This window comes from Corvus cornix, chromosome 7 (genome assembly GCF_000738735.6).
Source record: "Corvus cornix cornix isolate S_Up_H32 chromosome 7, ASM73873v5, whole genome shotgun sequence".
NCBI classification, from domain to species: Eukaryota; Metazoa; Chordata; class Aves; order Passeriformes; family Corvidae; genus Corvus; species Corvus cornix.
In genome coordinates, this window is record NC_046337.1 from 27,380,517 (window position 1) to 27,400,124 (window position 19,608).

The window sequence follows — 19,608 nt, forward strand, 5'->3', positions numbered from 1 at the left end:
AATAATTTTTACCTTTTAAGATCGGAGCGGTGTTGGCGTAACATGAATTACTCCAAAACCCAGTTATCTTCATTATACATGTAATGTATCTTTTCTGTTTCATCAACTCAAGTGCGTACAAACTGGCAGAACGTGGACTTACCAAAGAGGAAAATCGTCAGAAACCCTTTCTCTTGTTGCTTTGGTCTGTGGTAGCATTCTCTCCTCATCAAAGGGTAAAATGCTTGTGGCAAGTTAAGTTCCTCACTCTCTTTCCCTCAGATTTGTAGTTGTTTTGCTCCCTGGGTACACAGATGGTTATTTTGTTAGCCTACCTAATCTTGGAGGAAAATCAACAAAACCAAGTTAAGCACTCTAGAAAGAGGTTATTTAAAGTCAAATATTACAGCCCTCAGGATGCCTGCTTGTTCTAGAGCCAGGGCTTGTATTCCCTCTTTAGAGTTAAAATGGGAGAGACCGAAGCCCCAACATACCATTGACGAGGGTTAAGTACTGGCGGAGGGTGAAACAGTAGCCAGCTCTGCGCTGCTGGTCCACGACCAGCTTCCCCACTTCTGCCTAGTCCAGCATTTGTCGACTCCTTCTCTTTGCCTTTCTTCCATGTGTTATTTACTTCTTTTTTGGTGGGTTTTTTGGTATTTTGTTCTGGTTTCGTTTTTTTCCTATTTCTGTATAGAACTTCATTTAGCAGTTTGTGACCATGGCTACAAGCTGAACTAGTTTAGAACCCTTTCTCCCTTGCTTTTGCTTGTCTGCAGCCCGAGAGACGACACCTCCCGTTCGGTGCCGAGGGGCTGGGCTGGCTCTGCTGAGCGAGCCACGGGCGACAAGGCGCAGCCAGAAGGAAACGGGAGGCCGGACCTCCCGACGCTGGGGGGGCGCAGGCGCGGGGCGGAAGCAGCAGCGGCTCCTCCCCGCAGAGCCGGAGCTGGGCGGCGCGGCCCATGGCGGCGCGGCGGGCGGGCCCCAGCGCGGTGAGGGGGCGGGGGGGCCGGAGCGGGCGGGGGGCGCGAACGGTTCCGTGGGGCTGCAGCGCGGGGGGCCCGGCTGTGGGCTTGGAGGGCGGTGGCAGCCTGGCCCGCCTGAGCGCTGTTGCTGAAGGGATGTGGCGGGGCGCTCCCCGGCAGCCGCTGCTCCGGGGAGGCGGAGCTGAAGGGCGACGCGGGAGGGGAGATCTCCGGGAGCGGAGATCCCTGGTAGCGGAGCACCCTGGTAGCGCGGCTCCTACATCCCCGCTCCGCTGCGGATCCCTGCTGCATCCCGCGGGAGGGGGGATGTAACCGGCCGCAGGGTCACACGTTTCTGCCCATCTTTGCTGCGGAGGCAAACAAGCATTTCCTCGTGTTTTTTCATATAAATCTCTCAAAAGAAAATCTGCAAAGCTTTAACAGATCTGTAAAGGCTGCTTCAGTGTTTTTAAAGCATCGAGGACATTTAAACCTTTTCTGCTCTGCATCCTGGAATGGACAGCCGGGGGGCTGGGTAGTTCGTTTTTCCCCGAGTTTCCAGGTGCGTCCCACCTGTGGCCTGGCTCAGGTGTGCAAACACAGGGTTTGACTGAGGCAGTGGGTGCCTGGTTTGTGGGAGTCTCGGTTTCGGGAGCACCGTTGGCTACGTTAGAGCACTCAGCGGCTCTTCTGTCAATAACAAAATGTCCATGGGAACCTGTCCCCAAACTCACCCTTTCTAGGAAGTTGGGAGTGAGTTACTTCAGACTCCGTGAAATGGACCAAAGTTGATAGCTCTGTGGCAGAGCTAGGGACTGTCACACGGATGGACAGATGAGTATTCACCGCTGGCTACTAGCATGTGGTTTCCTTTGTTGCAAGGAATAAATGATACAGAAGTCAATGCACTCCCCAGTTGTTTTGTAGACGGTAATAAAATGGAGAGGTATTATGCAATACAGACATACTATGGCACAGGCAGTGAATGCTGTATAAAAGGTTTGTAGGTTTTGTTTGTTTTTATGGGGTTTTTAGCTTTTAGTTTTTTTAAATACCAAGTATTTTAAACATTTAATATTTACTGCCACAAGAATGTTGGAAACAATAAAAGCAATGAGATCTGACCTTTACCAAGATGTTTTTCCCTTTCAGTGCACCAGTATAGTGTGACCAGTGTGGAGATACTTACAGCTTTTTACCAGCCAGAACAGGCAGCAACAGACCAGTCCCCACCAGTTTGCTGGGTGCCACTTAGGGTGTGCCGTTCTCTACCTGTGTAAATGGCACTTGCTGTCAGTCTTCAGCATGGCCAAAATCCAAGTGGAGAGATTTGAGGTCTAATCCTACAAACCCTTCCTTGCATGAGGCATCTCATTTGCTTTGGGTAAACAAACCAATGTAAAATTTTCATATAGGAACCTGTACCAGCATGCAGTTACGGGTTTTTTTAGTGCAAGTAACATTTGCTGTTGTGGAACAACCTGCCATTGTTTCAAATGGGTGTAGTTCTGGGTCCTGACCCAGGGGCAGGAAGATTCACATCCAGCTAATCCTGGCTGCCTGAAGTTTATTTTTAGTTCAGAATTAGCTGAGGTTCAATGTGAGCAGCGTGGGGGAGCATAGACCAGTTCACAGTGCCTCTTTCAGGGAACGACTTCAAATGATATGGGAAAGAAACAAGTGGTAAGTTTGTGGATCCTTGAGATCCTTACCAGTCTTACAGCCCTTTTTATTTCTGGTATTAACTGAATTTTCTGAGCATGGGAAATACTTCTTTGTGTATATTCTTTCAATATAATTGTGTAGTACAAAATCTGAAAGTTAACTCCTTTTTCTAGATGAGAGAAAGGTACGAGCTCAGTTTCAGATTATTATCAGGAGATACTTCTAGATTTTAATTGCTTGACCTGCTGGTAAATATGTTCAAAATTATACAGAAAATTCCTATTTTATAATATTTAAAAGTATTTTCATAAGTGAGCTTACGTCCTTTTATTGTTTTTATTATTGTTCTGAATTTACATCTTCATTAATAGAAAATACTTAGCTCATGTTGTGTACTCTACAGTTATACTCAATGCTTAAATTATTGCAATATTTTGATATTTAAATAGAAGGACTAAAAAGCTTTCTAATGAACGCGGTACCTTACATGAAAAGTGAAAATTATTGAAGCTGAAATGCAAGCTGTGCCTCACAAGCAGAGGTTAGCTGTAGTTTCCTACTGCAGTGCCTGTCAGAACTCTGGTAAAGGCATATTATTCCAGCATCTTAAAAGAGCCTGCTTTTATGTAACATCTCCATCAGGAATGTTTGGCCATTTAGGAGGCATACAGAGCAAAACATACCTTGGATGTTCTGATCTGAAGCTGTTTTCTGAGAGGTGGTTTCATACTGACAGAAGTTGACTTTTGTCACTCTTGTCTTTCAGTGCCCGCCTCGTGCCCTTCCTCCAGTGCCAAGGTAAAATCATTGCATTCTGTGGAACTGATCATGATGCTGTACTGCAGATTTTGAAAGTAATAACATTAAGAGAAATAAGTTTAATAAACATCTGAGTAGTAAAATTGCTCCTCTTGCTAATTTATTGTCCCAAAATGCTTTACAAGGAATGCAAGGAATTTAAAAGTTTTACAGAAGCCAAGAAATTTTACCATATTGCCTCAGTTTTAATACTTATGAGAGCTAAACCCTTTAAAATGTTTTAGATAAATATTCCGGTTTTAATGTCTAGTATAGTTTTAATTGTTGTCCTTTTTACTCTTCTTCCTCTCTCTTTCTTTTATTTTGGGTTCTTTAGTTTATTTGAATCACAAATCCTTTAAAACAGGAATTTCTGCAATTAGACTAGATATTCTTTAACAGGGTTATAGGTATCTATTAGTTTGATGTAGCATAGAGAAAAAATTGGGCTTTTTTTTTCAGTGTGGAAGGAAAAGCAATTATATAGTTTTTTATGACATGGTACTTCAGAATTCCTTCAAAGTACCTGAAAATAAATGCGATGTTTATGATTGTCGACAGATAGTGTCTTTTTAGTGATGTATGGGCTCAAATGTTTCATAACATTTGCTGGTTTGTTATATATCAGGCAGTAAGACAAGTTTTAATTAGCCAGGTGATTAAAGCTTTTAATCTGATCCCCAGCTAGGCAATCAAGAAACTGTGCATAGTCACTAACAAGTGTTGAATGTTGCTGATTGCTTTGTACCCTTAACCCGTTGTACACAACTGCTCATAAAGAGGAGCGGGGATAAGAAAATGAACCATAAAAGCAGCAGTGTGAATTTCACGGTTGTGAATTGTAATTGATTCAAAGTTAACTTTCTTTTCATCTTTTTACACTGCTCATCAACAACTTTTCTTCTTCAATACGAAGTGGAAACCAAGGTGAGTTATTAAAGAGAACTACAAACATTAGTAGTTCCTTTTGGTGCGACTCATTCTCTCTTTAAAGATAGAGCCTTTTCCTACATGCAGGCTGATTATTTAAACTGTGCTGCCATTGTTAGAACTGTCGTTTTTCTTTGCTCTCTTTAATGTTTGCTGTTTCCATTAAGGTAACTGAACTGTTACTGTGCTTTAAACAGTAAGTTTATTTTTCAGAGCATTATTCAGAGTATTTCAGTTTATCACTTAACGCACATGCGTGTGTGTATTAAGCCTTTGCTGCACAGAAGACTTCTTACCCTGATTTCTTACCCTGTTTTCCTACCATCTTCTGTACTCCTCCTCCTTGTGTGAACTGGTGAATTGTCGTTTTACCTGTAAAAGACAAAGAACGTCATAATTTGTAAAAAAGAATCTATTTCTTAACTTGCAATAGGACGGCTGTTAAAAAAAGGAAATGGAGGTTTCTCCTTCCTGTGCACCCATACTTCTGTTTTATGTTCTGTAGATGAAATTCCACTGAGTCGTCCCAAAAAAAGGAAACCCAAAGGAAAGACTCCATTAGGTAAGGTCCTTCCAAGACTGAAAACTCTTCTTTTATTCCTGCTATTTTTTCCTTTCTAGCTTCTTTGCGTAATTCATTAAATAGTCATTTCCAGCTGTAAGCTGCTTATGCTGAGTGTATTAAGCACTTGAATTTTTGAATGAACTGAAATGAAACTCGTTTAACAATTTGACTCAATTTCAATTCTTGGCCAAATAAAGTCACAAGTTAATCACTCCATTATCACTGAAGAGCTGATTCTCAAAGATGACTAGCATCAGAGCTTTGTATTTTTACAAGAAACAGATCAGCAGAACAAACATATTGTTTTAAGCAAGATTGTAAGTCTGATCTATTTTGATAGGATCTAGTGGATTTCTGTAAACAGTTGACATGGGTCCATGTAAAAGTTTGATGAGTAAACCTCCTTTATTTGCTTAAAAGTGAGGCCTCACTGACAGACCTTTAAATACAACAAGTAGAGCTGTTGCTAGCAGGATATCCTATGGATTAAGTTTTGTTTACTGTTTTTTTCAGTGAGCTGAAAGATGGTGCAAAGTACACCTTGACTTTTGCCATTACTTTGCTGGTTAATTTTGCATTTTAGCACAATAAAGGTTTATAAAAGGTGGGTAAGCCTGAGCTTGAAGTGGAAACAGATTCAGTTGTTACCATAAAAACTGCAGTCCTTGAAAGAGCTATTAAAAAATATGTGTGATGTAAAATGGAGAAGTAATTTTGTCTTTCTGCATCTGATCATGCAAATTGATGCTACTGCACTATAATATGAATTTATGTTAACCTCTCACAGAAATATAATTCCTCCAAAGTATAATAATTCATGTCTTAGACTGGAGTAAATATCCTTCTGTGGTTTTGTTCTGCACCTTCTTTATTCTTGTGCTGTATTTTTAGCATTTAAATTTTCCTTTGATGTGATGCCATTTTGCCTTAGCATATATCTGTGTGGATCACCTTGTAATAAACTGTTAATTTTTCCTTGCATTATAATCTTTGCACATAGAAAAGAGAAATATAGAGATGTAGTTCTTCCCTGTGGTGGATTTTTTTCAGGCAGTCCTCTGCTGTATGCCCAAATGAGAATTGTGCTACTTCTTGGGTACTTAAATTCCCTCCTGAGCATGAAACTGTTACAGTGAAATACCTTTGTCTATTTCTGCTTCTCGTCACTGATTCCCAGCTCCTATATTTCCTAGCCAATGCATTTTCATCTCAGTTGTTTCTCAGCTGGGCAACAATGTAGGAAAGGGCAGCTTTCTCTTGCCTGTTTCTCAGTGGCTCTGAATTCAGGCTGCTGGATCTTTTCATATGGTTTTTAGATGGCATTGTGCAAGCAGCGGTTCGTCGGCAGTCTGAAAGCAGCGAGCCCCTGACTCCTGAACCTCCTGATGCCCCTCCTCAGAGGAAACGCAAGAAGAAGAAAGTACCTACTGGTATGTGAAATAGTTGTAAATGGGAAAGAGCAGTAAATAAAACTTGTAACACAGTAATATGACTGGACAATGTGTATTGTGGTTTAAAACATTTCATGTGATTCTTTACTTAAAACAGCTGAAAGTAATCTCTGGGTGAGTGGTAGCTTAGAGTTTCACTTTCTGGTTTCAGATTGCATAGGGTACAAACCTCCACGAAAATCATGGCAATAGTGTTTTGGAAATTATATAATACTTTATATCATTCAAAGCTCAGAAGATCATTGCTTTTCTTGCCACTCTTTTTATATAATAACTATTTACGTATTTAGGTGAATGTGTTTCCATTTTTATGAAAGCTCTGAAACTTTCATGTTGGGTTATTTTTTTTTAATCTTCAGATTCTGAGACCTCTTTTACCCAGCAAAATGTGGCATCCCTATTTCAGAATGGAAATGGCATGGATGTCCCTGAAGCTGAAGAAACAGTGATCCGCAAACAGAGAAAAAGAACAAAGTGAGACAAAACTAGTATAGCTCAAAATTTGGAATAACTGTGACAGTGAATGTGGCTGAGGAGCATTTTACATTGTCATTTTACAAAAATGAAAAATCTTGAAGCCCACAATACCATTCAGCCTGTGTGCAGTTCTTTCCAGGGTCAAGATCTAACTTTTTTCACTTCTTTGTTCTATGCATACCTGGATGCATTACAGCTCTGAATACATTTTCATGAGCCTAGTAGTTCAGTCACAGACACGAAAAAAATTAGAATATGGAACTACTTTCTCTCATTCTTACTATCTTAATTTTATGAGAGTTAGTATTTTTTCCCCAATTGTTCTAATATGTTCTAATTGTTACTCTCTTATGGAATTAATCTTACAGTTTTAGTCAACTAACTCCATGAGAACCTTAGTCCTTAAAATTATAAACAGGGTAATATTATACAGGTCATAGCCTGATCAGTTCTTACCAGTCAGGTTAGACATATTAAATGTTCGTAGGAGCCTTTGGATTTTACACATTACTTCCTATTCTTTCTCTGTCCCATTGTGTGTTCTGTGCCAACAGGAAACCTCGGCCAGCTGAAATGCACAGTTCCAATGAGCTGGAAGTGGAGGAGGAAGACATCATTGAAGATGAGCACAGAAAGAGCCCAGATCAGCAGCCTGTGTTTGCTGCTCCCACTGGAATTAGTCAGCCTGTTAGCAAAGTGTTTGTTGAAAAAAATCGTAAGTTCTTCTAGTGATTTAAGTAATTTAAGAATATTCTTGCAATTAAAGGAAGAATTCTTGTATCTAAAATCCAAATACTGTAGTATTAGGAAGAATTTTTTTTAAAGTTTTCCAAAACAAAAATTTGGAAATAAATATACATGATAGTTTTTCAACAGTGAATGCTAGTGTTGCTGTGCTGGTATATTTGGTTGAATTTTTTAATTCCATGGTGGGGGTGAAAAAGGTTTCAAAGTACCCAGCTGAGCTCTTTTGACTTAATATTGTCACAGTACCTGGAGAAGAAATGATTACTTGCAAAAAAATCTTTCAAGTGGAAGTCTTTTTGCAAGGTATTGGGGTTTTTCTGTTGTTCTGTTTGGGGTTTTTTTGTCCCAGGGAACAATGAGTAATTTCCCGAAGTGCTTTGCACGTTGTTAAATCCATAGCCTGGCCCACCAGGATGCATCACTCTCACCAGAGGAATCCTGTATCAGTGTAAGCTGACAAAGGGCAGGAAGTGGGGAAAATTTTTTTTCTAATGGGAATTCTGATGCTTACAGCTTTTTAACACTAATAAGCATTAATGAGAAATTATGAAGAAAGGAAACAGAGCTCTCTAAAACTTATTTCTTTATCCTTTCAGGGCGTTTTCAGGCAGCTGACCGTGCAGAATTTATTAAAACCACTGAAAACATCAATGTACTTCTGGATGTGAAGGCTTCATGGACTACTAGAGATGTTGCTCTCTCCGTGCACCGAAGTTTCAGGTGAAAGATAAATATTCCGATGTAAATAAACATAAATCAGGAGTTTGGTTTTGGTTTGGGTTTTTTTCCTCCCTGAAAATTAGTGTCTTTCCTCTATAGTTGTGACGTATTTTTATTTCTTTTGGATATTCCTAATAAACGGTGTTCAGGATGCAACAGGTATAAAGTTTATCCGTCCTCTTACTGGTATTTGTTGTCAAGAGAATGTATTTCTAGTTTAGACATTACCTGTGAAATACAGCTTATAAAAAGAGTAACTAAGAAAGCTGTATTGCAAAGATTCAGACAAAATCTGAATAGCAAGAGATTGAGCTGATAACCAAAATCTTAGTCACCTACAGAAATGCATTAGAAAATAAGACTGACCCATCACGTGTATCACTAGAATAAAAATACCTGAATTCAGATAGTTCTCAAAGATAAATCCTGGTTGGTGAAAAATAGGGAGGAGTGAAATTGGACTGGGGGGATAAGCTTGCACATAACAGCAAAAACATTGTGTATTTTTTTAATAGGTGGTTGTATTGTGATAGAGAATGGGAAGATAGCAGCCATTTTCTTCTTTGGTTTTTTATCTGGAAGCCTGTGCTTCCTTCTCAAGCTTTTCCTTAGCAATGAAGATAATGAAAAGATTGCCTTGGGGACAAGTTAGAACATTGTGTAAGTGTAAGGGGCAGTGGTCTTGGGAAACTACAGGCAGCTACAAGTGAAAGTATTTGATTCCTGTAGCTGTAATGAAGGGAAGGCAAAACATCTTTGTTTTCTTTAAGCTCTCAGGTTCTGGTGCACTCTGTGAAGGGAGGAAGCAGAACTCTTGCTTATAATTTTTAAAACTAGATCAAAAAAGCACTCAGAAACAATCTCTGAAAGGCTTTGAAAAGCGGAGTTGAACAGATGGATTAATAGGCCTTTTCTATCTGTAGCTAATTCAAGATGTTGAAACTGGTCTAATGTTCTTTCTTCCATTCAGGGTGTTTGGCCTCTTCACCCATGGCTTCCTTGCTGGTTATGCTGTATGGAACATCGTGGTTATTTACATTTTGGCAGGAAAAGAGCTTTCCATGGTTTCTAACCTGCTTGAACAGTATAAGACAATAGCATACCCAGCTCAAAGTTTGTTCTATTTGTTGCTGTCTATCAGTACAGTCTCAGCCTTTGACAGGTAAAATATATTTGTATTTGAAAGGTGTATATAATTTGTGTATAAGATATTCCTTTCTCCTTTCTATGGCACGTTTTGATTTGCTGTTGATGATTTAATTGATATGCTTAAAGAATGATTTTCTTATGGCTGACTGTACAAAGAAAGGGTGTACTTGTGCATCCAGACCTTTGGTACTCATTTCTGTCCAGTGCTTGCACCGTGCTTCAATGTGCTGCTGCTGTTTGTGTGATCAGGAGGTGAAACAAATATAAGAGCTGACTTGCTTTTTGGAGGTGGGACTGTGAAGAGGGGTAGAGAACAACAAATGTTTCTATCAGGCTGCTTTTCATATGAATCCATTCCCTAGTCAAGTTTGAAACATAGCTGTGTGAACAGTTTTCCTGGCTTAGTTGGGGTTTCTGCATTACAGATTAAGAGTGGGAATGAAAAGAAAGAAGCTCAAAAAAGATAATAAACTAGACTAGATTCATGGATGTTACAAATGTTTCTTTTAGTTACAGGTAAAATAAGCCAGGAGAGGAGTTGGTGCTGTGGAAAAAACAGTGACTTTTTTTTCCTAGAAGGATGGCAGGGAGGAGTCCCAAGTTATTCATATTTGCTCCTGTAAGCAGTGAAAGCAGTTACATTAGCATGGACACTGAACTGAATGGCAAGGATTAGAGGGGACAGATGTCACCATGTTCTCCCTGTTTCAGGAAGTCTGCAGTGTGAAAGCTACAGACCTCATGGAACATCCTCCTTTGTTTCAGTCTTTCTTGGAATTGGTATAATGGGGACCATTGCCATATGTGGGATGTAGTTGCATATTAAGACACTGTTACAGAAGCAGAAAAAATACCTTGCAAAAAGAACGACAGAATACTTGTTAGAGGAACAATATGATTGTCTTACTAGGCTATGTTAATGACTTTGGATTTTGTTACCAGGATTGATTTGGCAAAAGCATCGGTTGCACTGAGGGGCTTTCTTACCCTAGACGCAGCAGCACTAGCTGCTTTCTGTAAGTATTTTGAAGTGGACAGGAAGCTGTCCAGAAAACATGGTAAATGGAAAACTCCTCCACACTCTTTTTAGTGAAATCTTCCTCCCAGGTTATTTTCTGCTTTAGAATAAATTACTTGCTCGGTAGTTGATAGTAGCAAAGGCCATAAACAGTTTGTTCCATATTTTTTAAAGCATTTGCAATAGTAGCATTAGTAAGGCTGTTAGTGAGATAGTTCTTTTCCATTTCTCAATACAGAACACAAACCTAACAAAAAACCAGAATCACAAGATGCAACCTTTGATGTAGCTCATGGATTGCAGAAGTGCAGAAACCACTTTGATGTGTCAGGGGAATGTTAAAGAAGAGGGAATGAATTAGAGGAGACTGTCACTGGAGGCAGTGGAGTGAAAGGAAAGAAAATGTAGTGATTAGTACCATGTCATGATGAGACAGCATTTTGTGAGTTTGTATCTGACACTACTAATTCCATTTCTTCCAGTGTACTTTGCGGCTCTTATCTTATCCTTAAGCCAGCAGATGACATGTGACAGAATCAACCTCTACACACCACCTTCGGAAAATGGCAGTATCTGGTAGGAAACAAGAAATCACTTCTGTAAATTATAACATAGCTCACTTAGGGACCCTTGTCAAACTGGCAGACTGAAGCAGTTGAAGATATGTAAGAAATTATTGGTGAAGGATTTTATTTCTGAACCTGCCTTTGTTTGAGCTTGTCCTGAGTATTTGATATTTTCACTGAAAAATAAAAACTCAAGGATGAGTTTGGTCACATTGGTTGCAAATCCATTGTACCTCAAACAAGAGTTGGAATGATGCTGGAAATGTTATCTGGCAGGAACCTTAAGAACCTCTTTTGCTTGAGAAGTGGGACCCTACTGAGGTAACCATTTTGGGTTCAAGGGCAGGACATTCTATAGACAGTCAATACTGTTTTTGAAGGAGTCTGCCACAGATGCATGGGCATAGCGGACACAGCTGGCATTTAAATATAAATCATTGTTTCATGTTAGGTGATCCCATCCAAAACTGTTACTTTCTGGAGTACTTATTAATAGACTTAAATTCTGGTAGCATGAGTTTTTAAAGTAAACCAGGAGAAGTAGAACAAAGGCACTTACGTGAAAGTTTGCTGGTTTGGGCAGTTAGTTTTGGGGGGGACAGGGGTTTAGGGTTTCTATATAAATGTTTGTTGAGTTGTTTATTAAAAAGCCTAGATTCTCTAGGCTACCATAACCTGTTACTGGTACAACAGTAAGAAAAGTTTCAGCTAGTGTAAATCATTCCTTCTTAAAATCCTATCTCATCCACCCTGCAGCATCTGTGCACAAGTCCTTGCATTGGCTTCCACACAGATTTACTGACTCGCTGTTCATGTGCCTTGCTGACTTGTGAGCAAGTGCTTAAAAATAAGGTTGACTGATGGCATTTTGTAAAATTTGACCATGCATTTTGATTTTTGTTTTCTTTCTCTTGACCAAGGAAAGGAATTTTTTGTTGAAATATGCAAATGGACTTTCTCAATGAGATTATGGGGTTTCTTAGCTGAGTCACTGTCTTTGGTAATTGTTCTCTTTACCAGGCCTTTGCAATGCAAGACCATCATGATGGTACAAGTAGCTCTCTTTTCACATCTGGCTTAGCAAACTTGTTTTGATGATATTCTGTTGAAATTATTATTGTAACTTCTAAGTACCAGTGACGGCTGATGGTTTGATGTGTCCTTCCCAGGACTGCAGGTACAGAGGAAGAAATTGTTCATTCATGGGTTGTGGTGAATCTCGTAGTGTCTGTTCTAGTTGGGACAAGTTGGATCTTCTTGTCTTCCCGACCAGAGCTAGACCACAGTGAAGGTAGGAAACATTAATAGGCAAAATGTTGTTAATTCAAGTTGGTTTTTTTAATGTGCTGTGCTCTGCATTTGGTGTTCAAGCTAGTTCTGAGAAATTTCGTAACTGAGGAAGAACAAGTATCTCCTAGCAACCTTCCACAGCAAATGCTTCTTAGAATGTTAGTGTCTGTGTTTAGTTTTATAAACATTAACTCAAAAAGAAACGCTTTATTATCCTGTCTGAAGCAACATGAATTTTGAAACATTACACAGTGTCTCTTTTCAATGAAGAGAAAAATAATGTAAAATACTTTAATAGTATTTTAAATATTTGAAATGTATTTATTCCACTCATGCCTTAGAAAAGTCCCTAATGTTATTAATGTTCCTTCTGCAAGTGCTTAATGTGTTACAAGTTCAGTATTGTTTTCAGTAGAACATTGCGGTAGGCTTTGACTCCCAAGCTTTGAAAAGTCAGATTTTTGCTTGCAGAACAGGACTTCAAATGAGGACTGCTTGTGCTTGCTCAGGCTGGAGGAGAGGGCAAGCAGGTTCTTCTCATAGAAGAAACTTGGCTAGAAAGTAGGCCTTCTTCATTTTGTGTTCCACCTGGGATCCAAAGGTGTGTCATAACTCAGCATTCCTGTCAAGTGCATGCAGCCTGTCACTTGAAGGTATGCTGTACATAGAAATCCTAAGTTTCAACTTAAAAGTCAACAGATATCCTAGGAAAACCATGAACTGAAGCACAGATTTGTGTTTGGGAGACTGAGGATTCAACATGCCCCTTCAAATTACTTTCGAATTTTAATGTACAGGTGTCCGTATTTCAGCTGGCTCCAGTTACTATGTTTATTTCTAATAACTCATTTAATGAGTTAAAAAAACCCAAACAACTAAGTGGCAGCCTTTACGGTCCTCAATGTTAAAATTTATAAGAGATGCTTAAATCATATTGAAACCCCATGTTTTAAATAATAAAGACTTGCTTGAGGAATCCAGTGGCAGAATTTTACTCAGGTTTTGATTAATTTTTTTGGTATTTACATGTGCCTACTAAGATTGGAACACCACTTCAGAAATTTCTAGAGAGAAATTCATTAGGACTTAGTCCAAATAGCAGAGAAAGCTTAGTCTGCTAAGGATGGGGTAGCCAATCATGTGGCTCTCAAACTTGAGAGGATAAACCACATTGCTGCATGTACTGTAACTACCATGCTGCCAAGCTGTTGACAAACAGTGGGCGATATGCTGGATGTGCAGGCAGCAAGACAGAAAGCACTCCTGTGCTGAGGTGCAGTATAGGTAGAACCCAGACAGGAGAAAACTCCACCCTCAGCGCACAGAGCTGCAGAAGGGCTACTTCATGAGATGCTTGGTGTGCATAGCCAATTTCTTCACAAGGAGTTCTTCGCTGCTGACCTCGGGCTGTTTCCCACGCCTGAGGTGCCGTGGTGACAGCTGTGAGCAAGTACCATTCATGCATGATTCTTCCTAAGCCAGGTTCTAGTGCTGCTAACTTAACACTGTGAAACACAGAGCAGAGACATCTAAAAATAAACAAGCCTCTAAACAGAAGTCTTCCTTCTGAGTCTGACACTCTCAGAACTTTAACAATCCCTCAGTCTACTTCAGAGTTGTGTTTCAGTCTCCATGTTGAATGCATGATGGTGCTACACATGATCAGCTGCTAACATTGTCACCAGTTCTGTTAATTTTGGGGAGCAATAGTTTTCTAAAAACATTGGTGGCCCTTGCCATTGCAGAGTTGTTGATTATATATTGGAATGAAAAGCAGGAGGCTTGGGAGAATGCTAGGGTGCTTTTCAGGAATAATGGAATTGTATTCAGGTGAAAGTTCCAAAGAAAACATAATTCTTCCCTTTCTCTTTTAGAATTGATGTTTCATTCCGAAATTGAGGAATTTCCTCAGGGAGATGTCATACCCAGAGTCCAGCCATAAGTGGGACAAGAATCTGCAAATATTGTAGCTCTGACTGATGGCTCAATATGTTGTGTATTATAGCTATGTATTATAATTTTCATAAAGAAAAAAATGTATTTTTATATTGTATATATTTAATGTTGATCTTTTTATATGTATGCTACTGTTTCCAAATATGATTGAAAACTTTTATACTTTGCTTTTTATTTTACAAAGCGGATTATCCCTAGTGCATGAAGTCAAGGTAATTTTGTAAATATTGCTACCTACATAGCCAAAGACACTAGAGGGATGCAGAAGATCAGGTTCAGTGCTTTTTTGACTGCTATACAGTCTTCAACAACCTACTTTTGTTAGTAATGCTGACAGCAATTAGCTTATCTGATTTGATTAAATATTTTCTAGAGGTTAAAAAAAAAATCTTATGACAAAAGTAGTCTAAGGAAAATTTATAACAAAACAGAGTTAGGAAGCATAAACCCCACCAAGTTAGTAAGCTTAAAATGATCTACATTTATTTCTCATAAAAAAATATTTTCTAGAATAAAGGATTAAATTGACAGGGATTTTGTTTAACAATCCATAGAAGAGGACACTTTTTTAATCTTCATTTAGTTCTCTTGACAAAGATCTTGATGATAAGAAGTTCTTACAGGTTGATGTAGATACAAGACGAAGAAGTTTTAATATTGCAAGAATTTGGTCAGTTAAATACATCTTCTAATCCAACAGGGTGTTTTTGTGTTGCCAACAGGATGTATCCATGTCCTGTAATTTCTCAGCAGTCAGGAAGTGTAACTATTACAAAGCCACTCACAAGAATAGTGTTCTGATTTCTCCTTCCCTAGTACGGCAAGAGCAATCGTTTTATTCACTGCTATTTCTAAACAAACTTGGATTTCATAGATGTTTAAAATGTTCCTACTTCTACCTGTTTTGATGGAGATTGTTTTCTGCCAAATTGTTGGTTTGTGATAGGATAGAATGGGAAACTTCTTCCTAAAATTACAAGAAAATGCTTATTAAAGCAACCCAAAAACTCTGCAGCAATCCACCTTCTATGCAGTGACCTATTAGTAACTGTGGCAGGTGGTGGGTTTTGCTGATGAGAACTAACATCCCTTTTCCTTTATAGTGGCAAATGAAAGCATTGCAGATACGAATAAATACAGATATATTGCAGGACGAAATGATCTCCTTAGTAGACACAGACAAGGTCTAGTTTGAAAACCAATTATCAAGAAAACATCACCTAAAGCCCCAAACTTGTTTGAATATGTTACTTAACATGTTGATTTTGCCTTGTTTGATGTAATATGTGTGTCTGTGGGTGGTTGTAAAAGGGGCACACTTGTCAAAAGTTCAGTGAAGAATTACTGAACTTTTTAGTAGTGAAGTTAAGAGTAGCCAAATAAGACTTGAAAGGAAATGTCAAAGAGCTTTCAAAGCTTTGTGTGCTAACTTTCTGTGCTGTTACCTGAGTTGCTTCAAAACAAACATGGGAATGTGAATAACTAGGGCCCTATTGAGGACCTGTGTTCTCTTGTGTCCATTCAGCAAATTTAAGTTACTCAAAAATTCAGTGTTCATGACATCTTTTAAATGCTGTGGTAATCTTGACAGGGAGAGAAAAGAGATCTACAAGAACTAAAAGATGTTCTACAGCTGTTGGCTGGATTCTGAGGCATTCAGTTTGTTGTGGGAAGGAGCCCTTAACCTCTTTTGTAAATGGTTATGGCTCTTGTGTCTGTATTTTTGTAAAACTAGAACTAAATTATAGCTGGCACTGCATTAAAATGGAGAAATTCAGGGTACTGGGCTCCTTCAGTTGTGCACTGGATGTTCTTGCCATGATTTGGCTGTAGGAGATGAAGGATGAGACAGGAAGTGTTCCCATGTAGTTTGCCACCACGCTTTCTCCTGATGTTGTGTGTTTGCTTGCGGAATCACTGACCTCTGAAGATGAGATTATTAATGGCATGGCTACGTGACTTCTTTCATCTTGGTATGGTCAGAAGTATAATTTTGCCCATAAAATATGGAGCTCAGCAAAAGTGTCCTAAGGCATCACATTAGTACAGGAAAAACTTGGATAACATCTTTGCTTGATTTCTGACATTAATACTAGGAATTGGCCTTCCAGCTATCCCTTGGACAAAGTGATGCCAGCCAAGAGCCAGATTAATTCTTATTGTGAAATATAGTAGTTTTTAGGTGGTTGAGCAGGGATTGAATTAATGAACTTACTGTGATCAGTATTTTAAGCCAGGCTTGCCTTTCCAGTGTATCTTTTTAGGAGGGTCCGAGTATATCCATATTTAAATTAATGAGTTTTGAGGTTGCCATATAAAAACAATAAACAGTTTTACGGCTAATTATCTATTTTACAAAATACTTTTCATTCAATTAAGCCTCACAGGGGAATATGAGTTTAACTGAGCTTTTTTTTTTAGTTTCTTGGAAAGTTTTAGAACAAGTTTACAAAATTGATGTTTAATTATAGAACATGCAATATTTGTAGAAGCCTTAACTGAAATGCCTTTGTGCATTTCCATATCATCGTTTTTACTGCATTTGTGTTAATGAAAAAAATTACAGATATGTTGGTGCCAAGTTCTTGTTTTTACATATATGAAACAATTAAACAATTGCTGTAAACTAGATAGAAATGGTGGTATTACTTTGTCTTGTTTCCAGTTGTTTAGTCTGTTTAAAATAAATCAGTCTGTCTGAGGATTTGGCATGGGTGACTGGGGCTGTCTGGGGCTGCTCCAGACTTGGGTGGACAAAGTCCGGCCTGATCAGAGGCTGGACCCAGTGGGCCTCTGGAGGCCCTCCAAAGCGAAATTGCTTTAATTACTTAAATTGTTGTAGTTATTTAAAATTTGGTTAATTTCGACTTGTTTTAAATGTTAACTCTCTCAAGGCAGCTTTCTCAACATGAAGCCTGGTGACAATAATTTGCAGAACGTCTTTTTAAAGTAGTCTTGGTATTGCTGCGGTAACCTTTAGGACAGTTATAATTAGGTGAGAATTACTCGCTTGTATATTTCCAGCAGAATTAATTTAAAATAACTGAAGGCTTTGGGAGATGAGAGAAAACCATCAGGTACATACCTATAGTTAAGCCTAAGCCTTACCTGTCTCTTCCTTTTTCCTCAAAGCGGTGTGGAAGGTGCTCTTGCATTCCTCAGTGCGGCTATGCTTGAAACTGCTGTGTAAGTCCACAGATACTTGCAGAAAGACTGTTTTCCCTGGGTGTTATTTTTGTACTCTGCCCCCGGGGCTGCTCGCTTTCTTCACGGAGGGCAGGCAGGGCTCCCAGCCTCTCGCCTGAAACCCGCCGGTTGCTGCTTCTGAAGACAGGTGCTTTAGGGGATGTTTTTTCCTGCCGTGTCGCCCTCCCGTCCCCGGTGCCTTTATTTACCGAGCAGCTTGTCCGCCCCGGTCACGCCGCTGCCCCTCAGCCCTCAGCGGCTTTCCCGCCCGGCCCTCGCGCCGCGCGGGCGGCGGTAACGGCCGCCGGGGGGCGGTGGCGGGGCCGCCATGTCGGACTCGGCCCGAGCGAAGGGGCTGCGCTGCCGTCGGTGGTTGCGGCAATGTGATCCAAAGGGAAACGCAGTCAAAAAGAAAAAATTCCCACGAACCAAGCTGCTTGCTTTAATAATTCTGTATTTTAAATTTATGTAACCTTTTCTTCAAACTGTAAAAGCTGTAGAGCCCTCCCTGGCTGAGAATTCCTTGTACAGTTCCCCTGTACTGTATTCAGTAAAATGGAAGAGCACACGGCTTTTCAGATGGATACAGGCAGGTCTCAAACAGTGACACAGAAACAAAAAGCAAGATCTTCTTGTGGATAAACATCCACACCCACTGCCAGATGTAATAGTTAACCCCCATAGTGAAAATAAACAGATTAATGTACTGGGAGGGGAGGGGGGGGGGAGGAGGTGGGAAGCTGTCTCCACCCCTTCTCACCCCAGCAAACACATAAAACTCAAACCAAATCTCAAAACAACCCCCCCGCAAAAAAACCCAAACCAAACCAACCAACAACCACTTTTGAAAAAAAAGGGGGGAAAAAAGAAATAACAGTAAATTTGAATTTGTTAAAAAGTCTCACAGTAAAAGAATAAGAACAAAGTCTGAAACAGTAAAATTCTTCCATTTTAAATGCTTGTGATGCTGATATTCAAGCAGGGCATCTTTGTAGGCCATGGCTCACCTTTACAGCAAATTGCCCAAAATGTGTCATTTTACAAGTCCAGCATAAGGAAAAAGAAAAGTTGCCAAAAAATCCTGACTGGAAGTCAAAAGAGAAGCAATGTAGAGAAATGTGCCATGCCATGCCACCAACATCTGGGTCAAATATTAATAAATATGCTATTTAAGAAGGAAAACCAAACTACTTTGTCCTCAAAACTAGCTTGAGGAAATACAGTAATGTTGTAAAGAAAAATCATGAAAAGTATGCTGAACCACCTTTTTCAACATCACATGCTGCAGGCTCCAAGGATTCAAAATCATGTGTTCTCCCATGATAAGGAAAACCTGAAGCAGAAAGTGGAGCATGTAAAAGAGCATGACAGCCAGCCAAATATATCGCTCCACAAGTCTGTGATGGCTCCATCAGCTACTGTAGAACAACAGGTACCTCAAACCAGGAAAGCATTAACCTCATCTTTAACTGACTTGCCAGATTTCACATGGGCAAAAGGAAATCTGCATGTAAGAATATTTTTCTTTTGACTACATGAAATGTGAGAATTAGTAAGATAATTGATATCAGAATGTAGAATAAACAAACTGTGAAAATAAAATGTAATAGTAACAATGCAAGAGCATTGATACTCTTGACCCGTATGTCATGTAAATTTTGACAAAACATAGGAGAATCTCTGCATCCTGCCAGCAATCCATTCTCCTCCATTGCAGATGGATTTTATGAGAGGACAAGTTAATCCCATGAATCTGGGTATGTAGGTAAATCCGGTAATAATGGTGTATTCTATAATCATATCTAAAAATAAAACCACCACTTGATTGCAGCTAAGTTCATATGGGCTTTTGGGGCATTTTTACAGATGTTTCTGGGACTTTTGGATAAGAAACAAATATATATGTAACTAATTTATAGAGCAGAACTAGTTGTTTTCATCTGGGAATTATGGAGGTTTCCACAGGCACCTGTTTAAACCTAATATTCTTTCCTTCATCCTATCTCAAGTTTCTGGATAGATTTAATTACGTTAAATACCAAATGTTATTCTGCTACCAGGTTATTAGTAGACCAGCTCAATTTTCAGTGCTTTCTTTTCTTATAACCTCAAGTCTTTGCTTGTCTGTTACATTGGATTGTTT

At 39.4% G+C, this 19,608-nt stretch overlaps 1 protein-coding gene and 1 long non-coding RNA gene across 5 annotated transcripts in view; one reads left to right on the plus strand and one right to left on the minus strand.

Annotated features, from left to right (window-relative positions):
* LOC104693781 overlaps positions 1 to 18,108 on the minus strand; it is a 31,270-nt gene extending 13,162 nt beyond the window's left edge. Inside the window, exons 1-5 of one of the 3 annotated variants that reach the window (XR_752623.3) lie at positions 17,388 to 18,108; positions 4,650 to 4,712; positions 3,296 to 3,451; positions 2,137 to 2,219; positions 143 to 281 (exon numbers count right to left, since the gene is read on the minus strand). This is a non-coding gene — a long non-coding RNA (uncharacterized LOC104693781). Of the gene's footprint in view, positions 1 to 142; positions 282 to 2,136; positions 2,220 to 3,295; positions 3,452 to 4,636; positions 4,713 to 17,387 lie in introns of all 3 variants that reach the window. The other 2 variants (XR_002047185.2, XR_002047184.2) reach the window with 2 other exon arrangements.
* On the plus strand, positions 929 to 16,916 carry TMEM237 (transmembrane protein 237). 2 transcript variants are annotated; one of them, XM_039555249.1, is made up of 13 exons: positions 929 to 974; positions 3,379 to 3,410; positions 4,327 to 4,337; positions 4,846 to 4,902; positions 6,222 to 6,335; positions 6,716 to 6,830; positions 7,388 to 7,548; positions 8,177 to 8,300; positions 9,271 to 9,462; positions 10,392 to 10,465; positions 10,950 to 11,043; positions 12,203 to 12,324; positions 14,198 to 16,916. In XM_039555249.1, the coding sequence occupies exons 1-13, from the start codon at positions 945 to 947 to the stop codon at positions 14,263 to 14,265; spliced, it is 1,194 nt and encodes a 397-aa protein (XP_039411183.1). In that variant the 5' UTR covers positions 929 to 944; the 3' UTR covers positions 14,266 to 16,916. The 2 variants fall into 2 exon arrangements, with proteins under 2 accessions (XP_039411183.1, XP_010404911.1); XM_010406609.4 differs by lacking the exon at positions 929 to 974 and adding an exon at positions 1,420 to 2,630.
* Positions 18,109 to 19,608: the final 1,500 nt, after the last annotated feature.

What these genes read in the sequence shown, in the direction of transcription:
- TMEM237 (XM_039555249.1), top strand. Translation starts at nt 945, where the DNA reads ATGGCGGCGCGGCGGGCGGGCCCCAGCGCG. An exon ending in CAAAGGAAAGACTCCATTAG is followed by an intron (nt 4,903 to 6,221) that starts GTAAGGTCCTTC and finishes TATGGTTTTTAG; the next exon opens with ATGGCATTGTGCAAGCAGCG. An exon ending in AGTGTTTGTTGAAAAAAATC is followed by an intron (nt 7,549 to 8,176) that starts GTAAGTTCTTCT and finishes TTATCCTTTCAG; the next exon opens with GGCGTTTTCAGGCAGCTGAC.